Here is a 27,350-nt window from a genome sequence, read left to right on the forward strand (position 1 = left end):
TTCCCCCTCGTCAATTTACACACAATACCCCATAATGAGAAAGCAAAATCAGTTTTTTTTATACATTTTTGCAAATTTATGAAAAATAAAAACATTTCTGTAGCATTGAAGGTCCCCGAGAACACAGTGGCCTCCATCATTCCTAAATGGAAGAAGTTTGGAGCCGCCAACACTCTTCCTAGAGCTGGCCGCCCGGCCACACTGAGCAATCGGGGGACCTGATGGTCACCCTGACAGAGCTCCAGAGTTCCTCTGTAGAGATTGGAGAACCTTCCAGAAGGTCAACCTTCTCTGCAGCACTCCACCAATCAGGCCTTTATGGTGGAGTGTCCAGACGGAAGCCACTCCTCAGTAAAAGGCACATGACAGCCCACTTGGAGTTTGACAAAAGGCACCTAAACTCTCAGACCATGAGAAACAAGATTCTCAGGTCTCATGAAACCAAGATTGAACTCTTTTGGCTGAATGCCAAGCGTCACGTCTGGAGGAAACCTGGCACCATCCCTACGGTGAAGCATGGTGGTGGCAGCATCATGCTGTGGGGATGTTTTTCAGCGGCAGGGACTGGGAGACTAGTCAGGATCAAAGGAAAGATGAACGGAGCAAAGTGCAGAGAGGTCCTTGATGAAAACCTGCTCCAGAGCGCTCAGGACCTCAGACTGGGGCGAAGGTTCACCTTCCAACAGGACAACGACCCTAAGCACACAGCCAAGACAACGCAGAAGTGGCTTCAGGACAAGTCTCTGTATGTCCTTGAGTGGCCCAGCCAGAGCCCGAACTTGAACCTGATCTAACATCTCTGGAGAGACCTGAAAATAGCTGTGCAGCGACGCTCCCCATCCAACCTGATGGTTGAGAGGATCTGCAGAGAGGAATGGGAGAAACTCCCCAAATACAGGTGTGCCAAGCTTGTAGCATCCGACCAAAGAAGACTTGACGCTGTAATCGCTGCCAAAGGTGCTTCAACAAAGTACTGAGTAAAGGGTCTGAATACTTATGTAAATTATTTTGATAAATTCACAAAATTTCAAAACAACTTGTTTTTGCTTTGTGATTATGGGGTATTGTGATGTCATTATGGGGTATTGTGATGTCATTATGGGGTATTGTGAGGTCATTATGGGGTATTGTGATGTCATTATGGGGTATTGTGATGTCATTATGGGGTGTTGTGATGTCATTATGGGGTATTGTGATGTCATTATGGGGTATTGTGTGTAGATTGATGAGGGGGGGGAAACGATTTAATCCATGTTAGAATAAGGCTGTAACGTAACAGAATGTGGAAAAGGTCAAGGGGTCTGAATACTTTCCTAATGCCCTGTGTATATATAGTAAATATATTGCCATTCCATATTACCGTAAAACTACATTAAGACTGATGGCTATGACTGTGTGGTATCTCGTAAGTGCAGTATTATATAAATATATCATAAATCAATAGGGTATTGATACTCACTACATATAAATCAATAGGATATTGATACTCACTAATCAATAGGATATTGATACTGACTACATTCATCAATCAATAGGATATTGATACTCACTAATCAATAGGATATTGATACTCACTACATTCATCAATCAATAGGATATTGATACTCACTACATTCATCATTTTTTTTTTTTCTACTGTATTATTGATTGTATGTTGTTTTACTCCATGTGTAACTCTGTGTTTTTGTATGTTGTCGAACTGCTTTGCTTTATCTTGGCCAGGTCGCAATTGTAAATGAGAACTTGTTCTCAACTTGCCTACCTGGTTAAATAAAGGTGAAAAAAAAAAAAAAAAAAAAAAAAAAAAAATCAATCAATAGGATATTGATACTCACTAATCAATAGGATATTGATACTCACTAATCAATAGGATATTGATACTCACTAATCAATAGGATATTGATACTCACTAATCAATAGGATATTGATACTCACTAATCAATAGAATATTGATACTCACTAATCAATAGGATATTGATACTCACTACATTCATAAATCTGCTCCAATTTGTCCACAGTTGACAGGGAGAAGAACTTATAACCTGATTTGGTTCCAACAGCTAAAGATCTGGAGAGAGAAAACACACACACACACACACACACACACACACACCCCATTAGTACCAAACTGTAAGAACCCTGTTGCTGGAATATTCTAGAGATCTATTCCATATTATAGTGATGCTACATTAACAGTGGGGGGAGAGACAGGCTGGAGACACTGGTCTAACCGAGGAGAGACAGACAGGCTGGTGACACTGGTTTGACCGAGGAGAGAGAGACAGGCTGGTGACACTGGTCTAACCGAGGAGAGAGAGACAGGCTGGAGACACTGGTCTGACCGAGGAGAGAGAGACAGGCTGGTGACACTGGTCTAACCGAGGAGAGAGAGACAGGCTGGTGACACTGGTCTAACCGAGGGGAGAGAGACAGGCTGGTGACACTGGTCTAACCGAGGAGAGAGAGACAGGCTGGTGACACTGGTCTAACCGAGGAGAGAGAGACAGGCTGGTGACACTGGTCTGACCGAGGAGAGAGAGACAGGCTGGTGACACTGGTCTAACCGAGGAGAGAGAGACAGGCTGGAGACACTGGTCTAACCGAGGAGAGAGAGACAGGCTGGTGACACTGGTCTAACCGAGGAGAGAGAGACAGAGACAGGCTGGAGACACTGGTCTGACCGAGGAGAGAGAGACAGGCTGGGGACACTGGTCTAACCGAGGAGAGAGAGACAGAGACATGCTGGTGACACTGGTCTGACCGAGGAGAGAGAGACAGAGACAGGCTGGTGACACTGGTCTAACCGAGGAGAGAGAGACAGAGACAGGCTGGTGACACTGGTCTAACCGAGGAGAGAGAGACAGAGACAGGCTGGTGACACTGGTCTGACCGAGGAGAGAGAGACAGGCTGGTGACACTGGTCTGACCGAGGGGAGAGAGACAGGCTGGTGACACTGGTCTAACCGAGGAGAGAGAGACAGAGACAGGCTGGTGACACTGGTCTGACCGAGGAGAGAGAGACAGGCTGGTGACACTGGTCTAACCGAGGAGAGAGAGACAGGCGGTTGACACTGGTCTGACCGAGGAGAGAGAGACAGGCTGGTGACACTGGTCTGACCGAGGAGACAGAGACAGGCTGGTGACACTGGTCTGACCGAGGAGAGAGAGACAGAGACAGGCTGGTGACACTGGTCTGACCGAGGAGAGAGAGACAAAGACAGGCTGGTGACACTGGTCTAACCGAGGAGAGAGAGACAGGCTGGTGACACTGGTCTGACCGAGGAGAGAGAGACAGGCTGGTGACACTGGTCTAACCGAGGAGAGAGAGACAGGCTGGTGACACTGGTCTAACCGAGGGGAGAGAGACAGAGACAGGCTGGTGACACTGGTCTGACCGAGGGGAGAGAGACAGGCTGGTGACACTGGTCTAACCGAGGAGAGAGAGACAGGCTGGTGACACTGGTCTGACCGAGGGGAGAGAGACAGGCTGGTGACACTGGTCTAACCGAGGAGAGAGAGACAGAGACAGGCTGGTGACACTGGTCTAACCGAGGAGAGAGAGACAGGCTGGTGACACTGGTCTAACCGAGGGGAGAGAGACAGGCTGGTGACACTGGTCTGACCGAGGAGAGAGAGACAGGCTGGTGACACTGGTCTGACCGAGGAGAGAGAGACAGGCTGGTGACACTGGTCTGACCGAGGAGAGAGAGACAGGCTGGTGACACTGGTCTGACTGAGGAGAGAGAGACAGAGACAGGCTGGTGACACTGGTCTAACCGAGGAGAGAGAGACAGGCTGGGGACACTGGTCTAACCGAGGAGAGAGAGACAGGCTGGGGACACTGGTCTGACCGAGGAGAGAGAGACAGAGACAGGCTGGTGACACTGGTCTAACCGAGGAGAGAGAGACAGAGACAGGCTGGTGACACTGGTCTGACCGAGGAGAGAGAGACAGGCTGGTGACACTGGTCTAACCGAGGAGAGAGAGACAGGCTGGTGACACTGGTCTGACCGAGGAGAGAGAGACAGGCTGGTGACACTGGTCTAACCGAGGAGAGAGAGACAGAGACAGGCTGGTGACACTGGTCTAACCGAGGAGAGAGAGACAGAGACAGGCTGGTGACACTGGTCTGACCGAGGAGACAGAGACAGAGACAGGCTGGAGACACTGGTCTGACCGAGGAGAGAGAGACAGGCTGGTGACACTGGTCTGACCGAGGAGAGAGAGACAGAGACAGGCTGGTGACACTGGTCTAACCGAGGAGAGAGAGACAGAGACAGGCTGGTGACACTGGTCTGACCGAGGAGAGAGAGACAGGCTGGTGACACTGGTCTGACCGAGGAGAGAGAGACAGGCTGGTGACACTGGTCTGACCGAGGAGAGAGAGACAGGCTGGTGACACTGGTCTGACTGAGGAGAGAGAGACAGAGACAGGCTGGTGACACTGGTCTAACCGAGGAGAGAGAGACAGGCTGGGGACACTGGTCTAACCGAGGAGAGAGAGACAGAGACAGGCTGGTGACACTGGTCTAACCGAGGAGAGAGAGACAGAGACAGGCTGGTGACACTGGTCTAACCGAGGAGAGAGAGACAGAGACAGGCTGGTGACACTGGTCTAACCGAGGAGAGAGAGACAGAGACAGGCTGGTGACACTGGTCTAACCGAGGAGAGAGAGACAGAGACAGGCTGGTGACACTGGTCTAACCGAGGAGAGAGAGACAGGCTGGTGACACTGGTCTGACCGAGGAGAGAGAGACAGGCTGGTGACACTGGTCTAACCGAGGAGAGAGAGACAGGCTGGTGACACTGGTCTGACCGAGGAGAGAGAGACAGGCTGGTGACACTGGTCTAACCGAGGAGAGAGAGACAGGCTGGTGACACTGGTCTAACCGAGGAGAGAGAGACAGGCTGGTGACACTGGTCTAACCGAGGAGAGAGAGACAGGCTGGTGACACTGGTCTAACCGAGGAGAGAGAGACAGAGACAGGCTGGTGACACTGGTCTAACCGAGGAGAGAGAGACAGGCTGGTGACACTGGTCTAACCGAGGAGAGAGAGACAGGCTGGTGACACTGTCTAACCGAGGAGAGAGAGACAGGCTGGTGACACTGGTCTAACCGAGGAGAGAGAGACAGGCTGGTGACACTGGTCTAACCGAGGAGAGAGAGACAGGCTGGTGACACTGGTCTAACCGAGGAGAGAGAGACAGGCTGGTGACACTGGTCTAACCGAGGAGAGAGAGACAGGCTGGTGACACTGATCTGACCGAGGAGAGAGAGACAGAGACAGGCTGGTGACACTGGTCTAACCGAGGAGAGAGAGACAGGCTGGTGACACTGGTCTAACCGAGGAGAGAGAGACAGGCTGGTGACACTGGTCTGACCGAGGAGAGAGAGACAGGCTGGGGACACTGGTCTAACCGAGGGGAGGGAGACAGAGACAGGCTGGTGACACTGGTCTAACCGAGGAGAGAGAGACAGGCTGGGGACACTGGTCTAACCGAGGGGAGAGAGACAGGCTGGTGACACTGGTCTAACCGAGGAGAGAGAGACAGGCTGGTGACACTGCTCTAACCGAGGAGAGAGAGACAGGCTGGTGACACTGGTCTGACCGAGGAGAGAGAGACAGGCTGGTGACACTGGTCTAACCGAGGAGAGAGAGACAGGCTGGAGACACTGGTCTAACTGAGGAGAGAGAGACAGGCTGGTGACACTGGTCTAACCGAGGAGAGAGAGACAGAGACATGCTGGTGACACTGGTCTGACCGAGGAGAGAGAGACAGAGACAGGCTGGTGACACTGGTCTAACCGAGGAGAGAGAGACAGGCTGGTGACACTGGTCTAACCGAGGAGAGAGAGACAGAGACAGGCTGGTGACACTGGTCTAACCGAGGAGAGAGAGACAGGCTGGTGACACTGCTCTAACCGAGGAGAGAGAGACAGGCTGGTGACACTGGTCTGACCGAGGGGAGAGAGACAGAGACTGTGACAGTGTGTGTTGCAATCCCACTACCCAGAAAGACCAGAGTGGTCAGCAATGGCATCCACTTTCACAGACTCCACCAGGGACGGGTAAAAATCACCCAACACAAAACACCATCGAGACCAACGCATCAAAAATAAAACGACTAAATACTTAGTGAAAATAAATGTATTTTAAAATACATTCGCAAGCAGCCGGTTACAAAAACAGTTTTTGTACATACTATGACTGTGATGTGTTGTTGTTTAAGTAGCTTAGTTGGCCAAGTCACTCTGGAGAAGAGAGTCTGCTAAATGACCAAAATATAGATGTTAAAAATGAACTTTCCCAAATTAACTGTATAACATTTACATTTGAGTCATTTAGCAGACACTCTTATCCAGAGTGACTTACAGAAGTGAATGCATACATTTAATTTCATGCATTTTTTGTACTGGCTCCCCCCCGTGGGAATCGAACCCACAACCCTGGCGTTGTAAACACCATGCTGGCGTTGTAAACACCATGCTGGCGTTGCACACACCATGCTGGCGTTGCACACACCATGCTGGCGTTGCACACACCATGCTGGCGTTGCACACACCATGCTGGCGTTGCACACACCATGCTGGCGTTGCTCTACCAACTGAGCCACAGGGAAGGCCAGTATGTATAACACACCATGCTGGTGTTGCTCTACCAACTGAGCCACAGGGAAGGCCAGTATGTATAACACACCATGCTGGCGTTGCTCTACCAACTGAACCACAGGGAAGGCCAGTATATATAACACACCATGCTGGCGTTGCTCTACCAACTGAGCCACAGGGAAGGCCAGTATGTATAACACACCATGCTGGCGTTGCTCTACCAACTGAGCCACAGGGAAGGCCAGTATATATAACACACCATGCTGGTGTTGCTCTACCAACTGAACCACAGGGAAGGCCAGTATGTATAACACACCATGCTGGCGTTGCTCTACCAACTGAACCACAGGGAAGGCCAGTATATATAACACACCATGCTGGCGTTGCTCTACCAACTGAGCCACAGGGAAGGCCAGTATGTATAACACACCATGCTGGCGTTGCTCTACCAACTGAGCCACAGGGAAGGCCAGTATGTATAACACACCATGCTGGCGTTGCTCTACCAACTGAGCCACAGGGAAGGCCAGTATGTATAACACACCATGCTGGCGTTGCTCTACCAACTGAGCCACAGGGAAGGCCAGTATGTATAACACACCATGCTGGCGTTGCTCTACCAACTGAACCACAGGGAAGGCCAGTATATATAACACACCATGCTGGCGTTGCTCTACCAACTGAACCACAGGGAAGGCCAGTATGTATAACACACCATGCTGGCGTTGCTCTACCAACTGAACCACAGGGAAGGCCAGTATATATAACACACCATGCTGGCGTTGCTCTACCAACTGAGCCACAGGGAAGGCCAGTATATATAACACACCATGCTGGCGTTGCTCTACCAACTGAACCACAGGGAAGGCCAGTATGTATAACACACCATGCTGGCGTTGCTCTACCAACTGAACCACAGGGAAGGCCAGTATATATAACACACCATGCTGGCGTTGCTCTACCAACTGAACCACAGGGAAGGCCAGTATATATAACACACCATGCTGGCGTTGCTCTACCAACTGAACCACAGGGAAGGCCAGTATGTATAACACACCATGCTGGCGTTGCTCTACCAACTGAGCCACAGGGAAGGCCAGTATATATAACACACCATGCTGGCGTTGCTCTACCAACTGAACCACAGGGAAGGCCAGTATATATAACACACCATGCTGGCGTTGCTCTACCAACTGAACCACAGGGAAGGCCAGTATATATAACACACCATGCTGGCGTTGCTCTACCAACTGAACCACAGGGAAGGCCAGTATGTATAACACACCATGCTGGCGTTGCTCTACCAACTGAGCCACAGGGAAGGCCAGTATATATAACACACCATGCTGGCGTTGCTCTACCAACTGAACCACAGGGAAGGCCAGTATATATAACACACCATGCTGGCGTTGCTCTACCAACTGAACCACAGGGAAGGCCAGTATGTATAACACACCATGCTGGCGTTGCTCTACCAACTGAACCACAGGGAAGGCCAGTATGTATAACACACCATGCTGGCGTTGCTCTACCAACTGAACCACAGGGAAGGCCAGTATGTATAACACACCATGCTGGCGTTGCTCTACCAACTGAACCACAGGGAAGGCCAGTATATATAACACACCATGCTGGCGTTGCTCTACCAACTGAACCACAGGGAAGGCCAGTATGTATAACACACCATGCTGGCGTTGCTCTACCAACTGAACCACAGGGAAGGCCAGTATGTATAACACACCATGCTGGCGTTGCTCTACCAACTGAACCACAGGGAAGGCCAGTATGTATAACACACCATGCTGGCGTTGCTCTACCAACTGAACCACAGGGAAGGCCAGTATGTATAACACACCATGCTGGCGTTGCTCTACCAACTGAACCACAGGGAAGGCCAGTATGTATAACACACCATGCTGGCGTTGCTCTACCAACTGAACCACAGGGAAGGCCAGTATGTATAACACACCATGCTGGCGTTGCTCTACCAACTGAACCACAGGGAAGGCCAGTATGTATAACACACCATGCTGGCGTTGCTCTACCAACTGAACCACAGGGAAGGCCAGTATGTATAACACACCATGCTGGCGTTGCTCTACCAACTGAACCACAGGGAAGGCCAGTATGTATAACACACCATGCTGGCGTTGCTCTACCAACTGAACCACAGGGAAGGCCAGTATGTATAACACACCATGCTGGCGTTGCTCTACCAACTGAACCACAGGGAAGGCCAGTATGTATAACACACCATGCTGGCGTTGCTCTACCAACTGAACCACAGGGAAGGCCAGTATGTATAACACACCATGCTGGCGTTGCTCTACCAACTGAACCACAGGGAAGGCCAGTATGTATAACACACCATGCTGGTGTTGCTCTACCAACTGAACCACAGGGAAGGCCAGTATGTATAACACACCATGCTGGCGTTGCTCTACCAACTGAACCACAGGGAAGGCCAGTATGTATAAACACACCATGCTGGCGTTGCTCTACCAACTGAACCACAGGGAAGGCCAGTATATATAACACACCATGCTGGCGTTGCTCTACCAACTGAACCACAGGGAAGGCCAGTATGTATAACACACCATGCTGGCGTTGCTCTACCAACTGAACCACAGGGAAGGCCAGTATGTATAACACACCATGCTGGCGTTGCTCTACCAACTGAGCCACAGGGAAGGCCAGTATGTATAACACACCATGCTGGCGTTGCTCTACCAACTGAACCACAGGGAAGGCCAGTATATATAACACACCATGCTGGCGTTGCTCTACCAACTGAACCACAGGGAAGGCCAGTATGTATAACACACCATGCTGGCGTTGCTCTACCAACTGAACCACAGGGAAGGCCAGTATGTATAACACACCATGCTGGCGTTGCTCTACCAACTGAACCACAGGGAAGGCCAGTATGTATAACACACCATGCTGGCGTTGCTCTACCAACTGAAGGGAAGGCCAGTATGTATAACACACCATGCTGGCGTTGCTCTACCAACTGAACCACAGGGAAGGCCAGTATGTATAACACACCATGCTGGCGTTGCTCTACCAACTGAACCACAGGGAAGGCCAGTATGTATAACACACCATGCTGGCGTTGCTCTACCAACTGAACCACAGGGAAGGCCAGTATGTATAACACACCATGCTGGCGTTGCTCTACCAACTGAACCACAGGGAAGGCCAGTATGTATAACACACCATGCTGGCGTTGCTCTACCAACTGAACCACAGGGAAGGCCAGTATGTATAACACACCATGCTGGCGTTGCTCTACCAACTGAACCACAGGGAAGGCCAGTATGTATAACACACCATGCTGGCGTTGCTCTACCAACTGAACCACAGGGAAGGCCAGTATGTATAACACACCATGCTGGCGTTGCTCTACCAACTGAACCACAGGGAAGGCCAGTATGTATAACACACCATGCTGGCGTTGCTCTACCAACTGAACCACAGGGAAGGCCAGTATGTATAACACACCATGCTGGCGTTGCTCTACCAACTGAACCACAGGGAAGGCCAGTATGTATAACACACCATGCTGGCGTTGCTCTACCAACTGAACCACAGGGAAGGCCAGTATGTATAACACACCATGCTGGCGTTGCTCTACCAACTGAACCACAGGGAAGGCCAGTATGTATAACACACCATGCTGGCGTTGCCTCTACCAACTGAACCACAGGGAAGGCCAGTATGTATAACACACCATGCTGGCGTTGCTCTACCAACTGAACCACAGGGAAGGCCAGTATGTATAACACACCATGCTGGCGTTGCTCTACCAACTGAACCACAGGGAAGGCCAGTATATATAACACACCATGCTGGCGTTGCTCTACCAACTGAACCACAGGGAAGGCCAGTATGTATAACACACCATGCTGGCGTTGCTCTACCAACTGAACCACAGGGAAGGCCAGTATGTATAACACACCATGCTGGCGTTGCTCTACCAACTGAACCACAGGGAAGGCCAGTATGTATAACACACCATGCTGGCGTTGCTCTACCAACTGAAGGGAAGGCCAGTATGTATAACACACCATGCTGGCGTTGCTCTACCAACTGAACCACAGGGAAGGCCAGTATGTATAACACACCATGCTGGCGTTGCTCTACCAACTGAACCACAGGGAAGGCCAGTATGTATAACACACCATGCTGGCGTTGCTCTACCAACTGAACCACAGGGAAGGCCAGTATATATAACACACCATGCTGGCGTTGCTCTACCAACTGAGCCACAGGGAAGGCCAGTATGTATAACACACCATGCTGGCGTTGCTCTACCAACTGAGCCACAGGGAAGGCCAGTATGTATACACACCATGCTGGCGTTGCTCTACCAACTGAACCACAGGGAAGGCCAGTATGTATAACACACCATGCTGGTGTTGCTCTACCAACTGAACCACAGGGAAGGCCAGTATATATAACACACCATGCTGGCGTTGCTCTACCAACTGAACCACAGGGAAGGCCAGTATATATAACACACCATGCTGGCGTTGCTCTACCAACTGAACCACAGGGAAGGCCAGTATGTATAACACACCATGCTGGCGTTGCTCTACCAACTGAACCACAGGGAAGGCCAGTATGTATAACACACCATGCTGGCGTTGCTCTACCAACTGAACCACAGGGAAGGCCAGTATGTATAACACACCATGCTGGCGTTGCTCTACCAACTGAACCACAGGGAAGGCCAGTATGTATAACACACCATGCTGGCGTTGCTCTACCAACTGAACCACAGGGAAGGCCAGTATGTATAACACACCATGCTGGCGTTGCTCTACCAACTGAACCACAGGGAAGGCCAGTATGTATAACACACCATGCTGGCGTTGCTCTACCAACTGAACCACAGGGAAGGCCAGTATGTATAACACACCATGCTGGCGTTGCTCTACCAACTGAACCACAGGGAAGGCCAGTATGTATAACACACCATGCTGGCGTTGCTCTACCAACTGAGCCACAGGGAAGGCCAGTATGTATAACACACCATGCTGGCGTTGCTCTACCAACTGAGCCACAGGGAAGGCCAGTATGTATAACACACCATGCTGGCGTTGCTCTACCAACTGAACCACAGGGAAGGCCAGTATGTATAACACACCATGCTGGCGTTGCTCTACCAACTGAGCCACAGGGAAGGCCAGTATATATAACACACCATGCTGGCGTTTCTCTACCAACTGAGCCACAGGGAAGGCCAGTATGTATAACACACCATGCTGGCGTTGCTCTACCAACTGAGCCACAGGGAAGGCCAGTATGTATAACACACCATGCTGGCGTTGCTCTACCAACTGAACCACAGGGAAGGCCAGTATGTATAACACACCATGCTGGCGTTGCTCTACCAACTGAGCCACAGGGAAGGCCAGTATATATAACACACCATGCTGGCGTTGCTCTACCAACTGAACCACAGGGAAGGCCAGTATGTATAACACACCATGCTGGCGTTGCTCTACCAACTGAACCACAGGGAAGGCCAGTATGTATAACACACCATGCTGGCGTTGCTCTACCAACTGAACCACAGGGAAGGCCAGTATGTATAACACACCATGCTGGCGTTGCTCTACCAACTGAACCACAGGGAAGGCCAGTATATATAACACACCATGCTGGCGTTGCTCTACCAACTGAACCACAGGGAAGGCCAGTATATATAACACACCATGCTGGCGTTGCTCTACCAACTGAACCACAGGGAAGGCCAGTATATATAACACACCATGCTGGCGTTGCTCTACCAACTGAGCCACAGGGAAGGCCAGTATGTATAACACACCATGCTGGCGTTGCTCTACCAACTGAACCACAGGGAAGGCCAGTATATATAACACACCATGCTGGCGTTGCTCTACCAACTGAACCACAGGGAAGGCCAGTATATATAACACACCATGCTGGCGTTGCTCTACCAACTGAACCACAGGGAAGGCCAGTATGTATAACACACAATGCTGGCGTTGCTCTACCAACTGAGCCACAGGGAAGGCCAGTATATATAACACACCATGCTGGCGTTGCTCTACCAACTGAACCACAGGGAAGGCCAGTATATATAACACACCATGCTGGCGTTGCTCTACCAACTGAACCACAGGGAAGGCCAGTATGTATAACACACCATGCTGGCGTTGCTCTACCAACTGAACCACAGGGAAGGCCAGTATATATAACACACCATGCTGGCGTTGCTCTACCAACTGAACCACAGGGAAGGCCAGTATGTATAACACACCATGCTGGCGTTGCTCTACCAACTGAACCACAGGGAAGGCCAGTATGTATAACACACCATGCTGGCGTTGCTCTACCAACTGAACCACAGGGAAGGCCAGTATATATAACACACCATGCTGGCGTTGCTCTACCAACTGAACCACAGGGAAGGCCAGTATGTATAACACACCATGCTGGCGTTGCTCTACCAACTGAACCACAGGGAAGGCCAGTATATATAACACACCATGCTGGCGTTGCTCTACCAACTGAACCACAGGGAAGGCCAGTATATATAACACACCATGCTGGCGTTGCTCTACCAACTGAACCACAGGGAAGGCCAGTATAACACACCATGCTGGCGTTGCTCTACCAACTGAACCACAGGGAAGGCCAGTATGTATAACACACCATGCTGGCGTTGCTCTACCAACTGAACCACAGGGAAGGCCAGTATGTATAACACACCATGCTGGCGTTGCTCTACCAACTGAACCACAGGGAAGGCCAGTATGTATAACACACCATGCTGGCGTTGCTCTACCAACTGAACCACAGGGAAGGCCAGTATGTATAACACACCATGCTGGTGTTGCTCTACCAACTGAACCACAGGGAAGGCCAGTATGTATAACACACCATGCTGGCGTTGCTCTACCAACTGAACCACAGGGAAGGCCAGTATGTATAACACACCATGCTGGTGTTGCTCTACCAACTGAACCACAGGGAAGGCCAGTATGTATAACACACCATGCTGGTGTTGCTCTACCAACTGAACCACAGGGAAGGCCAGTATATATAACACACCATGCTGGCGTTGCTCTACCAACTGAACCACAGGGAAGGCCAGTATATATAACACACCATGCTGGCGTTGCTCTACCAACTGAACCACAGGGAAGGCCAGAACACTCAGCAGGTGTAATTTTGTGATGTTCTTCAGGGGCACTACTATAGAAACGTCCCATTTCAGTCTACAGACTGAGCCTAAAAAGGGTGAACCATCCGCTCTACCATTAAACTGCGCTTCGGATCAGAACGTACAGAGCAAAATACTTGACATAGGTTATCTATTTACATACTGTGAAGTGGGTCCAATGAAAATGAGCGACGGGACGAATGGTAGCCTGTCCTATCTTGTCGTAGGCCAGTATGAAACCATCACAGACAGAAAAGGTGAGGAATTTATTCTGCAATTATCAGGAAATGGACGAAACAATAGAAATTGATGCCTAGTTGTAATTATTTTACAATTCAAAGATAAAATTACATTGATTTCCGCTCTTCTCGTTAAACAGCCAAATGATTGCGTCTTGTTATTATAGTCAGGCATAGCTGCCCCGTTTGTTGTTGTTCTGAATAAGAGTGACATCATATATATGAGGGTCCTTTTGCCTTCTTGCAATGCAATACTTCACTAACCCCTGACCCTAACCCCAATGCAATACTTCACTAACCCCTGACCCTGAACCTAACCCTGACCCCAACCCCAATGCAATACTTCACTAACCCCTGACCCTAACCCTGACCCTAACCCTGACCTTAACCCTGACCCTAACCCCAATGCAATACTTCACTAACCCCTGACCCTGACCCCAATGCAATACTTCACTAACCCCTAACCCCTAACCCTGACCCTAACCCCAATGCAATACTTCACTAACCCCTAACCCCTAACCCTGACCCTAACCCCAATGCAATACTTCACTAACCCCTAACCCCTGACCCTGACCCCAATGCAATACTTCACTAACCCTAACCCCTAACCCTGACCCTGACCCCAATGCAATACTTCACTAACCCCTAACCCCTAACCCTGACCCTGACCCCAATGCAATACTTCACTAACCCCTAACCCCTAACCCTGACCCTGACCCCAATGCAATACTTCACTAACCCCTGACCCTAACCCCAATGCAATACTTCACTAACCCCTAACCCCTAACCCTGACCCTAACCCCAATGCAATACTTCACTAACCCTGACCTTAACCCTAATGCAATACTTCACTAACCCCTGACCCTAACCCTGACCCTAACCCCAATGCAATACTTCACTAACCCCTGACCCTGACCCTAACCCTGACCCTAACCCCAATGCAATACTTCACTAACCCCTAACCCTAACCCTAACCCTGACCTCAATGCAATACTTCACTAACCCCTAACCCTGACCCTGACCCTAACCCTGACTCTAACCCCAATGCAATACTTCACTAACCCCTGACCCTAACCCTAACCCTAACCCTGACCTCAATGCAATACTTCACTAACCCCTAACCCCTGACCCTGACCCCAATGCAATACTTCACTAACCCCTAACCCTGACCCTAACCCCAATGCAATACTTCACTAACCCCTGACCCTAACCCCCAATGCAATACTTCACTAACCCCTGACCCTAACCCCAATGCAATACTTCACTAACCCCTAACCCTGACCCTAACCTGGACCCTAACCCCAATGCAATACTTCACTAACCCCTAACCCCTAACCCTGACCCTAACCCTGACCCTAACCCCAATGCAATACTTCACTAACCCCTGACCCTGACCCTAACCCTAACCCTGACCCTAACCCCAATGCAATACTTCACTAACCCCTGACCCTGACCCTAACCCTAACCCTGACCCTAACCCCAATGCAATACTTCACTAACCCCTAACCCTGACCCTAACCCTGACCCTGACCCCAATGCAATACTTCACTAACCCCTGACCCTGACCCTAACCCTAACCCTGACCCTAACCCCAATGCAATACTTCACTAACCCCTGACCCTGACCCTAACCCTAACCCTGACCTCAATGCAATACTTCACTAACCCCTAACCCTGACCCTAACCCTGACCTTAACCATAATGCAATACTTCACTAACCCCTGACCCTAACCCTAACCCTGACCCTAACCCCAATGCAATACTTCACTAACCCCTGACCCTGACCCTAACCCTAACCCTGACCCTAACCCTAATGCAATACTTCACTAACCCCTGACCCTGACCCTGACCCTAACCCTGACTCTAACCCCAATGCAATACTTCACTAACCCCGACCCTGACCCCTAACCCTGACCCTGACCCTAACCCCAATGCAATACTTCACTAACCCTAACCCCTAACCCTGACCCTAACCCCAATGCAATACTTCACTAACCCCTAACCCTGACCCTGACCCCAATGCAATACTTCACTAACCCCTAACCCCTAACCCTGACCCTGACCCTGACCCCAATGCAATACTTCACTAACCCCTAACCCTGACCCTAACCCCAATGCAATACTTCACTAACCCCTGACCCTGACCCTAACCCTGACCCCAATGCAATACTTCACTAACCCCTGACCCTAACCCTGACCCTAACCCTGACCTTAACCCTGACCCTGACCCCAATGCAATACTTCACTAACCCCTGACCCTAACCCTGACCCTAACCCCAATGCAATACTTCACTAACCCCTAACCCTGACCCTAACCCTGACCCCAATGCAATACTTCACTAACCCCTGACCCTGACCCTGACCCTGACCCTAACCCTGACCCCAATGCAATACTTCACTAACCCCTAACCCCTAACCCTGACCCCAATGCAATACTTCACTAACCCCTGACCCTAACCCTGACCCCAATGCAATACTTCACTAACCCCTGACCCTGACCCTGACCCTGACCCTAACCCTGACCCCAATGCAATACTTCACTAACCCCTAACCCCTAACCCTGACCCTGACCCTGACCCTAACCCTAATGCAATACTTCACTAACCCCTAACCCTGACCTTAACCCTAATGCAATACTTCACTAACCCCTGACCCTGACCCTAACCCTGACCCTAACCCCAATGCAATACTTCACTAACCCCTGACCCTGACCCTAACCCTGACCCTAACCCCAATGCAATACTTCACTAACTCCTGACCCTAACCCTGACCCCAATGCAATACTTCACTAACCCCTGACCCCTAACCCTGACCCTAACCCTGACCCCAATGCAATACTTCACTAACCCCTGACCCTAACCCTGACCCTAACCCTGACCCTGACCCTAATGCAATACTTCACTAACCCCTAACCCTGACCCTGACCCCAATGCAATACTTCACTAACCCCTAACCCCTAACCCTAACCCTGACCCTAACCCTGACCCTAACCCTGACCCTGACCCTGACCCTAACCCTAATGCAATACTTCACTAACCCCTGACCCTGACCCTAACCCTGACCCCAATGCAATACTTCACTAACCCCTGACCCTGACCCTGACTCTAACCCCAATGCAATACTTCACTAACCCCTGACCCTGACCCTGACCCTAACCCCAATGCAATACTTCACTAACCCCTGACCCTAACCCCAATGCAATACTTCACTAACCCCTGACCCTGACCCTGACCCTAACCCTAACCCTGACCCTAACCCTGACCCTAACCCCAATGCAATACTTTACTAACCCCTAACCCCTAACCCTGACCCTGACTCTAACCCCAATGCAATACTTCACTAACCCCTGACCCTAACCCCAATGCAATACTTCACTAACCCCTGACCCTGACCCTGACCCTGACCCTAACCCTAACCCTAACCCTGACCCTGACCCCAATGCAATACTTCACTAACTCCTGACCCTGACCCCAATGCAATACTTCACTAACCCCTAACCCCTGACCCTGACCCTAACCCTGACCCTGACCCCAATGCAATACTTCACTAACCCCTAACCCCTAACCCTGACCCTGACCCTAACCCTGACCCTAACCCCAATGCAATACTTCACTAACCCCTGACCCTGACCCTAACCCTAACCCTGACCCCAATGCAATACTTCACTAACCCCTAACCCCTAACCCTGACCCTAACCCTGACCCTAACCCCAATGCAATACTTCACTAACCCCTGACCCTGACCCCAATGCAATACTTCACTAACCCCTGACCCTGACCCCAATGCAATACTTCACTAACCCCTGACCCTAACCCTGACCCCAATGCAATACTTCACTAACCCCTAACCCCTAACCCTGACCCTGACCCTAACCCTGACCCTGACCCTGACCCCAATGCAATACTTCACTAACCCCTAACCCTGACCCTAACCCCAATGCAATACTTCACTAACCCCTGACCCTGACCCTAACCCTAACCCTGACCCCAATGCAATACTTCACTAACCCCTGACCCTGACCCTGACCCTAACCCTGACTCTAACCCCAATGCAATACTTCACTAACCCCTGACCCTAACCCCAATGCAATACTTCACTAACCCCTGACCCTAACCCTGACCCTGACCCTAACCCTGACCCCAATGCAATACTTCACTAACCCCTAACCCTGACCCTGACCCTGACCCTAACCCTGACCCCAATGCAATACTTCACTAACCCCTAACCCTGACCCTGACCCTGACCCTAACCCTGACCCCAATGCAATACTTCACTAACCCCTAACCCTGACCCTGACCCTAACCCTGACCCCAATGCAATACTTCACTAACCCCTAACCCTGACCCTGACCCTGACCCTAACCCTGACCCCAATGCAATACTTCACTAACCCCTAACCCCTAACCCTGACCCTGACCCTAACCCTAACCCTGACCTTAATGCAATACTTCACTAACCCCTAACCCTGACCCTGACCCTGACCCTAACCCTGACCCTAATGCAATACTTCAACCACTAGAAGCTGTGTGTACTAGTGCTGAGCGATGAACCACATTTCCAGGGGGGGTTTGGTTATTAAACAACTACTTGACCAACGTTGGTTCTATTATTAGTTTGAGGGGTTTTTGTGAGGTCAACGCCCACCATTTCTCCAGAGAGAAATTAAATCATTCACGAGAGAAATTAAGGCAAATAGGCTAGTGGTTGGAGCGTGGGGCCAGTAACCGAAAGGTTGCTGGATCGAATCCCCGAGCTGACAAGGTTAAAAAATCTGTCGTTCTGCCCCCTGAACAAGGCAGTTAACCCCACTGTTCCCCGGTAGGCCGTCATTGTAAATAAGAATGTTCTTAACTGACTTGCCTAGTTAAATAAAGGATAAATAAATAAATATAATGAAAAAAATAACTATGAGATGCTGGGTTGAAGGGAGTTGAAGTTTTCATTATGCAAATATTCAAACCAAGTTCAGCTCAAACTCACTAATTAACTACAATGACCATCATCCATTGCGCCTGTTCTTTTCCAACTTGGACACAAACGGATTCACTTTAGGTTTAGAAACTCTGTGCTTTTTTTCTCCGCCTGCTAAGTTAGGTTAGATACGCACAGACCAACGATATATATAAACCCTGGACTGCTGATGCTTTGTATTGGCCATTGAGAAGCTTTAAGCCATATTGGCACTCCTCGGTAGGAGCAGTTCTTCATAGGAACGAATGGAATTCTTCAGTATTTCAATGAAAGGTTTCAAGGACAACATTACATGTGTTTAAGTATGTTGTTGTTGTAGTGGGAACAGTAGCATTACGACTTTCCAAAAATGTAGCATTTATTAGTCATTTCTGACAAGAGACAGTGGAATATTTTCAATGTTTTGGCAATTGAATGTTCACTATTTTTGGCTTTGGTATTTCCATTAAAAAGCACTAATCATTTTAATGTCATTATTTCATAATGCATTTAATGTTAAAAAAAAGAATCGAAACACGTCATTTTTAAAAATAATGAACCGAAAAGACCTCAAAAAGCACTAATCGCTCAGCACACTTTTACATTTTATTTAACTAGGCCAGTCAGTTAAAACCTGTCTGGGCTAGGGGGAAGTATTTTCACGGCCGGATGAAAAACGTACCCAAATTAAACAGGTTACTACTCTGGCCCAGAAACTAGAATATGCATATTATTAGTATATTTGGATAGAAAACACTCTGAAGTTTCTAAAACAGTTTGAATGGTGTCTGTGAGTATAACAGAACTCATATGGCAGGCAAAAACCTGAGAAAATTTCAAGCAGGAAGTGGAAAGTCTGAGAATTGTAGTTCTTCTTTTGATTCTCTATCGAAACTACAGTGTCTGTGGGGGACGTTGCACTTCCGAAGGCTTCCATTGGCTGTCTAAAGCCTTCAGAAAGTGATTTGAGCATTCTCCTGTCACTGGGCAGATAATAGGAGCTCAGTTACTGAGTGGTCTACCTGGCAACAAAGGGATTGGATATGCGCGGTCACACGAGCACGCCCCTCCTTCTTTTTCTTCTTGAATGAATACGCTATTGTCCGGTTGGAATATTATCACAATTTTACGTTAAAAATACCATAAAGATTCATTTTAAATAGCGTTTGACATGCTTCTAAGTACGGTAATGGAACACTTTGACTTTTCGTCTCTCGTTTCGCGCTCGCGCGTTATGCCTTTGGATAAATGATCTGTACGCATGAACAAAATGGAGGTATTTGTACATAAATATGGATTATTTAGAACAAAAACAACATTTCTTGTGGAAGTAGCAGTCCTGGGAGTGCATTCTGACAAAGATTAGCAAAGGTAAGAGAATATTTCTAATACTATTTCTGAGTTTAGGTTGCCCCGAACTTGGCGAGTGTCTGAATAGCTCACCGTGATGGCTGAGCTATGTACTCAGAATATTGAAAAATGTGCTTTCTCCGTAAAGCTATTTTAAAATCTGACACAGCGGTTGCATCCAGGAGTAGTCTATCTATAATTCTTTAAATAATTGTTATATATTTTGTCAACGTTTATGATGAGTATTTTTGTAAATTGATGTGCACATTCACCGGACGTTTTGGTGGGAATACATTTTATGAACATCACGTGCCAATGTAAATTGCTGTTTTTGGATATAAATATGAACTTTATCGAACAAAACATACATGTATTGTGTAACAATGTCCTAGGAGTGTCATCTGATGGAGATCGTCAAAGGTTAGTGCTTCATTTAGTTGTGTTTTGGGTTTTATTGACACATGTCCTTGCTTGGAAAATGGCTGTGTGATTATTTTTGTCTACAGTGGGGGTGAAAAGTATTTGATCCCCTGCTGATTTTGTACGTTTGCCCACTTACAAAGAAATGATCAGTCTATAATTTTAATAGTAGGTTTATTTGAACAGTGAGAGACAGAATAACAACAAAAAAATCCAGAAAAACGCATGTCAAAAATGTTATAAATTGATTTGCATTTTAATGAGGGAAATAAGTATTTGACCCCTCTGCAAAACATGACTTAGTACTTGGTGGCAAAACCCTTGTTGGCAATCACAGAGGTCAGACGTTTCTTGTAGTTGGCCACCAGGTTTGCACACATCTCAGGAGGGATTTTGTCCCACTCCTCTTTGCAGATCTTCTCCAAGTCATTAAGGTTTCGTGGCTGACGTTTGGCAACTCGAACCTTCAGCTCCCTCCACAGATTTTCTATGGGATTAAGGTCTGGAGACTGGCTAGGCCACTCCAGGACCTTAATGTGCTTCTTCTTGAGCCACTCCTTTGTTGCCTTGACCGTGTGTTTTGGGTCATTGTCATGCTGGAATACCCATCCACGACCCATTTTTAATGCCCTGGCTGAGGGAAGGAGGTTCTCACCCAAGATTTGGCGGTACATGGCCCCGTCCATCATCCCTTTGATGCAGTGAAGTTGTCCTGTCCCCTTAGCAGAAAAACACCCCCAAAGCATAATGTTTCCACCTCCATGTTTGACGGTGGAGATGGTGTTCTTGGGGTCATAGGCAGCATTCCTCCTCCTCCAAACACGGCGAGTTGAGTTGATGTCAAAGAGCTCCATTTTGGTCTGATCTGATCACAACACTTTCACCAGTTGTCCTCTGAGTCATTCAGATGTTCATTGGCAAACTTCAGACGGGCATGTATATGTATTCTTGAGCAGGGGGACCTTGCGGGCGTTGCAGGATTTCAGTCCTTCATGGCGTAGTGTGTTACCAATTGTTTTCTTGGTGACTATGGTCCCAGCTGCCTTGAGATCATTGACAAGATCCTCCCGTGTAGTTCTGGGCTGATTCCTCACCGTTCTCATGATCATTGCAACTCCATGAGGTGAGATCTTGCATGGAGCCCCAGGCCGAGCGAAATTGACAGTTCTTTTGTGTTTCTTCCATTTGCGAATAATCGCACCAACTGTTGTCACCTTCTCACCAAGCTGCTTGGCGATGGTCTTGTAGCCCATTCTAGCCTTGTGTAGGTCTATAATCTTGTCCCTGACATCCTTGGAGAGCTCTTTGGTCTTGGCCATGGTGGAGAGTTTGGAATCTGATTGATTGATTGCTTCTGTGGACAGGTGTCTTTTATACAGGTAACAAGCTGCGGTTAGGAGCACTCCCTTTAAGAGTGTGCTCCTAATCCCAGCTCGTTACCTGTATAAAAGACACCTGGGAGCCAGAAATCTTTCTGATTGAGAGGGGGTCAAATACTTATTTCCCTCATTAAAATGCAAATCAATTTATAACATTTCTGACATGCGTTTTTCTGGATATTTTTGTTGTTATTCTGTCTCTCACTGTTCAAATAAACCTACCACTAAAATTATAGACTGATCCTTTCTTTGTCAGTGGGCAAACGTACAAAATCAGTGTAACTGTGTAGGTTCCGTCCCTCTCTTCGCCCCAACCTGGGCTCGAACCAGGGACCCTTGCACACATCAACAACTGACACCCCACGAAGCATCGTTACCCATCGCGCCACAAAAGCCCCGGCTCTTGCAACGCAAGGGGAACAACCACTTCAGGTCTCAGAGCGAGTGACGTCACCGATTGAAACGCTATTAGCGCGCACCACCGCTAACTAACTAGCCATTTCACATCGGTTACATCAGCAGAGGATCAAATACTGTTTTCCCCCCACTGTATGTACTCTCCTAACATAATCTAATGTTTTGCTTTCGCTGTAAAGCCTTTTTGAAATCGGACAATGTGGTTACATCAAGGAGAAGTGTATCTTTAAAATGGTGTAAAATAGTTGTATGTTTGAGAAAGTTGAATTATGACATTTTGTTGTTTTTGTATTTGCCGCTGTGATATTTCACTGGCTGCGTCCCGCAGGTGGGACGCTAGGTAGCCCATAGAAGTTAAGAACAAAATATTATTTCCATTGACGGCCTACCCTGGCCAAACCGGGAATTTGTGCACCGCCCTGTGGGACTCCCAATCACGGCCGGATGTGATACAGCATTAGTACATTTCTGTACAGCACTTTGAGATATCAGCTGATGTAAGAAGGGCGATATAAATACATTTGATTTGATAGGCATGGTCTGAAGTTACCGGGAGAATAAGCACACTATCAAGTCAAGTTCAGTTTTCAGACTTTTTCATGAACTGATAAACGTTTTGGGCCATATTCTGTGTAGCGTTTATAAATGAGGGTCCAGAGGGAATCGTAGCTTTCTGGACAGAGAGGACATCTCGCCTTTTCCCCAGATATTGGTTCTGGTATCAATACACTGTCATATTAAAGGAATGATCCCCTGGGCCTTTTTCTGTTAGACAACTAGTTTACGCTTCTTGCTTATCCAGTCACTTTAGCTGGCTAGCTGGCTAGCGTTTTAGCTGACTAGCTGGTCAGCGTTTTAGCTGACTAGCTGGTTAGCGTTTTAGCTGGCTAGCGTTTTAGCTAGCTAGCTGGTTAGCGTTTTAGCTGGTTAGCGTTTTTAGCTGACTAGCTGGTTAGCGTTTTAGCTGACTAGCTGGTTAGCGTTTTAGCTGGTTAGCGTTTTTAGCTGACTAGCTGGTTAGCGTTTTAGCTGACTAGCTGGTTAGCGTTTTAGTTGGCTAGCTGGTTAGCGTTTTAGCTGGCTAGCTGGTTAGCGTTTTAGCTGACTAGCTGGTTAGCGTTTTAGCTGGCTAGCTGGTTAGCGTTTTAGCTGGCTAGCTGGTTAGCGTTTTAGCTGGCTAGCTGGTTAGCGTTTTAGCTGGCTAGCGTTTTAGCTGGCTAGCTGGTTAGCGGTTTTAGCTGGCTAGCTGGTTAGCGGTTTTAGCTGGCTAGCTGGTTAGCGTTTTAGCTGGCTAGCTGGTTAGCGTTTTAGCTGGCTAGCTGGTTAGCGTTTTAGCTGGCTAGCTGGTTAGCGTTTTAGCTGGCTAGCTGGTTAGCGTTTTTAGCTGGCTAACGACATGGATGCTAACTATAGTAGACAACGTGATCAGACAGCTTGTCAGTTAGCTAACTAGCACCTCTCTCCGTCGAGATACAGATGGCTGGGACCCCTCAACTACACCGATTAAAAAAACAAACCCTTAAAACCACTGTAACGGTTAGGGGCCACCCCTCTCCCCCCCTTCCCCCCGGCCTTCCTTACGTGTTGTCCTGGTTAAAGTTGGCGAAGAGGAGCTGGCTACAGCCGGTCTCCCCGCTCTGACTAGCCAAGTTCATGGGCCCGGCACCATCTAATCAAGCCTTGTGAGAAAGCAGCCGTCGGGTAGGTTGTGGATAATAACTGGGTAAGAATGAAGTTAGCCTGTATTCATGGAGACATCTCGCTCTTCCCTTGGTTCCAACAGTTCTTGTTGTTGTTGTTGTTGTTTTTGTCAGTCGCTGTTGCCCCCCTCCGGTCTCTCTGCGCATGAGCGGTGACAGGGTTTTTTACGACAGTTTTATTTTTAAAGGGACCGTACTACCATTTCAAAAGGTTTGGTTTACGGCTGTGAATGGGGATGGAAGAAGATAAATCGACGTGTGGTAAATGACAATCACTTTAAAATTAATGGGCAACGTCTGAAAAATCTATAATTTATCGGAATCTCGTTTTCAGTTGAAACAATAATCTGTTCAACGACCACCGTTTTACTAAAGATTTTATGAACCAACCCAAGATAAACCAGAGCCTGTCGTTTCCAATGGGAACATATTAATCACAGTGGGCAGAGATTTCCGTTAGGAAGCACACTTCCGGTTACTTCATCACCATATTTGGTAGTGAGTGGAAACGCCAACCGGATGCTTCATATTTACACATCCTGTGAAATATCTGTCTGATTGTTCTGTGGTCGTGGCTATACTATTGATATTATTGATATTCTGCCGTACTTGTCACCAGGAGATGGCGCAGTCTGACAACATACATTTTCATAATTTTTAGACACTGGACAACGGCGGTATAATAAGAACTGGAGACTAATGTAATGTAATGTACACAAATCAAATTGTATTTGTTACATGCCTTGAATACAACAGTATTTACCGCGAAATGCTTGCTTACAAGCCCTTTACCAACAATGCAACATTTTTCAAAAGTAAGAAACTTTTCCCACATTTTGTTACGTTACAGCCTTATTCTAAAATGTATTAAATTGTTTTTTCCCCTCCTCGTCAATCTACACACAATACCCCATAATGACAAAGCAAAAACAGGTTTTTATAATTTTTTGGAAAATGTATTAAAAATAAAAAACTGAAATATCACATTTACATAAGTGTTCAGACCTTTTACTCTGTACTTTGTTGAAGCAGCTTTGGCAGCGATTACATTCTCGAGTCTTCTTTGGTATGACGTTACAAGCTAAGCACACCTGTATTTGTGGAGTTTCTCCCATTCTTCTCTGCAGATCCTCTCAAGCTCTGTCAGGTTGGATGGGGAGTGTAGCTGCACAGCTATTTTCAGGTCTCTCCAGAGATGTTCGATCGGGTTCAAGTCCGGGCTCTGGCTGGGCCACTCAAGGACATTCAGAGACTTGTCCCGAAGCCACTCCTACGTTGTCTTGGCTGTATGCTTAAGGTCATTGTCCTGTTGGAAGGTGAACCTTCGCCCCAGTCTTAACCTGCTCCAGAGCGCTCAGGGCTTTTCATCAAGGACCTCTCTGCACTTTGCTCCGTTAATCTTTCCTTTGATCCTGACTAGTCTCCCAGTCCCTGCCGCTGAAAAACATCCCCACAGCATGATGCTGCCACCACCATGCTTCACCGTAGGGACGGTGCCAGGTTTCCTCCAGATGTGATGCTTGGCATTCAGGCCAAATAGTTCAATCTTGGTTTCATCAGACCAGAGAATCTTGTTTCTCATGGTCTGAGAGTCCTTTAGGTGCCTTTTGGCAAACTCCAAGCAGGCTGTCATGTGCCTTTTACTGAGGAGTGGCTTCTGTCTGGACACTCCACCATAAAGGCTTGATTAGTGGAGTGCTGCAGAGATGGTTGTCCTTCTGGAAGGTTCTCCCATCTCTACAGAGGAACTCTGGAGCTCTGTCAGAGTGACCATCAGGTCCCCTGATTGCTCAGTTTGGCCGGGCGACCAGCTCTAGGAAGAGTCTTGGTGGTTCCAAACTTCTTCCATTTAAGAATGATGGAGGCCACTTTGTTTTTGGGGACCTTCAATGCTACAGAAATGTTTTGGTACCCTTCCCCAGATCTCTGCCTCGACACAATCCTGTCTCTGAACTCTATTGACAATTACTTTACCTCATGGCTTGGTTTTTGCTCTGACATGCACTATCAACTGTTGGAATTTACCACAAGTGGACTCCAAGTTGTAGAAACATCTCAAGGATGATCAATGGAAACAGGATGCACCTGAATTCAATTTCGAGTCTCATAGCAAAGGGTCTGAATACTTATGTAAACAAGGTATCTGTTTTGTATTTTTTTATTAACAAATTTGCTAAAATTTAAAAAAAAACTTTTTTCTCTGTCATTATGGGGTATTGCGTGTAGATTGCTGAGGATTTTATTTAATCCATTTTAGAATAAGGCTGTAACGTAACAAAATGTGGAAAAAGTCAAGGGGTCTGAATACTTTCCGAAGGCACTGTATGTGAAGAGTGTGAATGTATGCGTGTGCCTTTCACAACAATCCAGAGTTAAAAAATATAGACAAACTAGAGAAATAAAAAAGGAAATAGTCAAATCAAATCAAAACATGGTTAGCAGATGTTATTGGTCCATACACATGGTCAGCAGGTGTTATTGGTCCATACACATGGTTAGCAGATGTTATTGGTCCATACACATGGTTAGCAGATGTTATTGGTCACATGGTTAGCAGATGTTATTGGTCACATGGTCAGCAGATGTTATTGGTCCAGACACATGGTTAGCAGATGTTATTGGTCCATACACATGGTTAGCAGGTGTTATTGGTCCATACACATGGTTAGCAGATGTTATTGGTCCATACACATGGTTAGCAGATGTTATTGGTCACATGGTTAGCAGATGTTATTGGTCCATACACATGGTTAGCAGATGTTATTGGTCCATACACATGGTTAGCAGGTGTTATTGGTCCATACACATGGTTAGCAGATGTTATTGGTCACATGGTTAGCAGATGTTATTGGTCCATACACATGGTTAGCAGGTGTTATTGGTCCATACACATGGTTAGCAGATGTTATTGGTCACATGGTTAGCAGATGTTATTGGTCCATAAACATGGTTAGCAGATGTTATTGGTCCATACACATGGTTAGCAGATGTTATTGGTCACATGGTTAGCAGATGTTATTGGTCCATACACATGGTTAGCAGATGTTATTGGTCCATACACATGGTTAGCAGGTGTTATTGGTCCATA

The 27,350-nt window shown here is 47.9% G+C and overlaps 2 protein-coding genes across 6 annotated transcripts in view; one reads left to right on the top strand and one right to left on the bottom strand.

The window, feature by feature from the left end:
• LOC115188924 (WD repeat domain phosphoinositide-interacting protein 2-like) overlaps positions 1-24,427 on the bottom strand; it is a 46,501-nt gene extending 22,074 nt beyond the window's left edge. The window contains exons 1-2 of the mRNA XM_029747757.1: positions 24,144-24,427; positions 1,986-2,068 (exon numbers count right to left, since the gene is read on the bottom strand). Of these exons, the coding sequence (XP_029603617.1) occupies positions 1,986-2,068; positions 24,144-24,217 (157 nt within the window). The 5' untranslated portion in view covers positions 24,218-24,427. The remainder of the gene's footprint in view (positions 1-1,985; positions 2,069-24,143) is intronic.
• LOC115188923 (AP-5 complex subunit zeta-1) overlaps positions 1-27,350 on the top strand; it is a 389,472-nt gene that overhangs the window by 272,151 nt on the left and 89,971 nt on the right. The window lies entirely within an intron of this gene.

This window comes from Salmo trutta, unplaced genomic scaffold (genome assembly GCF_901001165.1).
Source record: "Salmo trutta unplaced genomic scaffold, fSalTru1.1, whole genome shotgun sequence".
Taxonomy (NCBI): Eukaryota; Metazoa; Chordata; class Actinopteri; order Salmoniformes; family Salmonidae; genus Salmo; species Salmo trutta.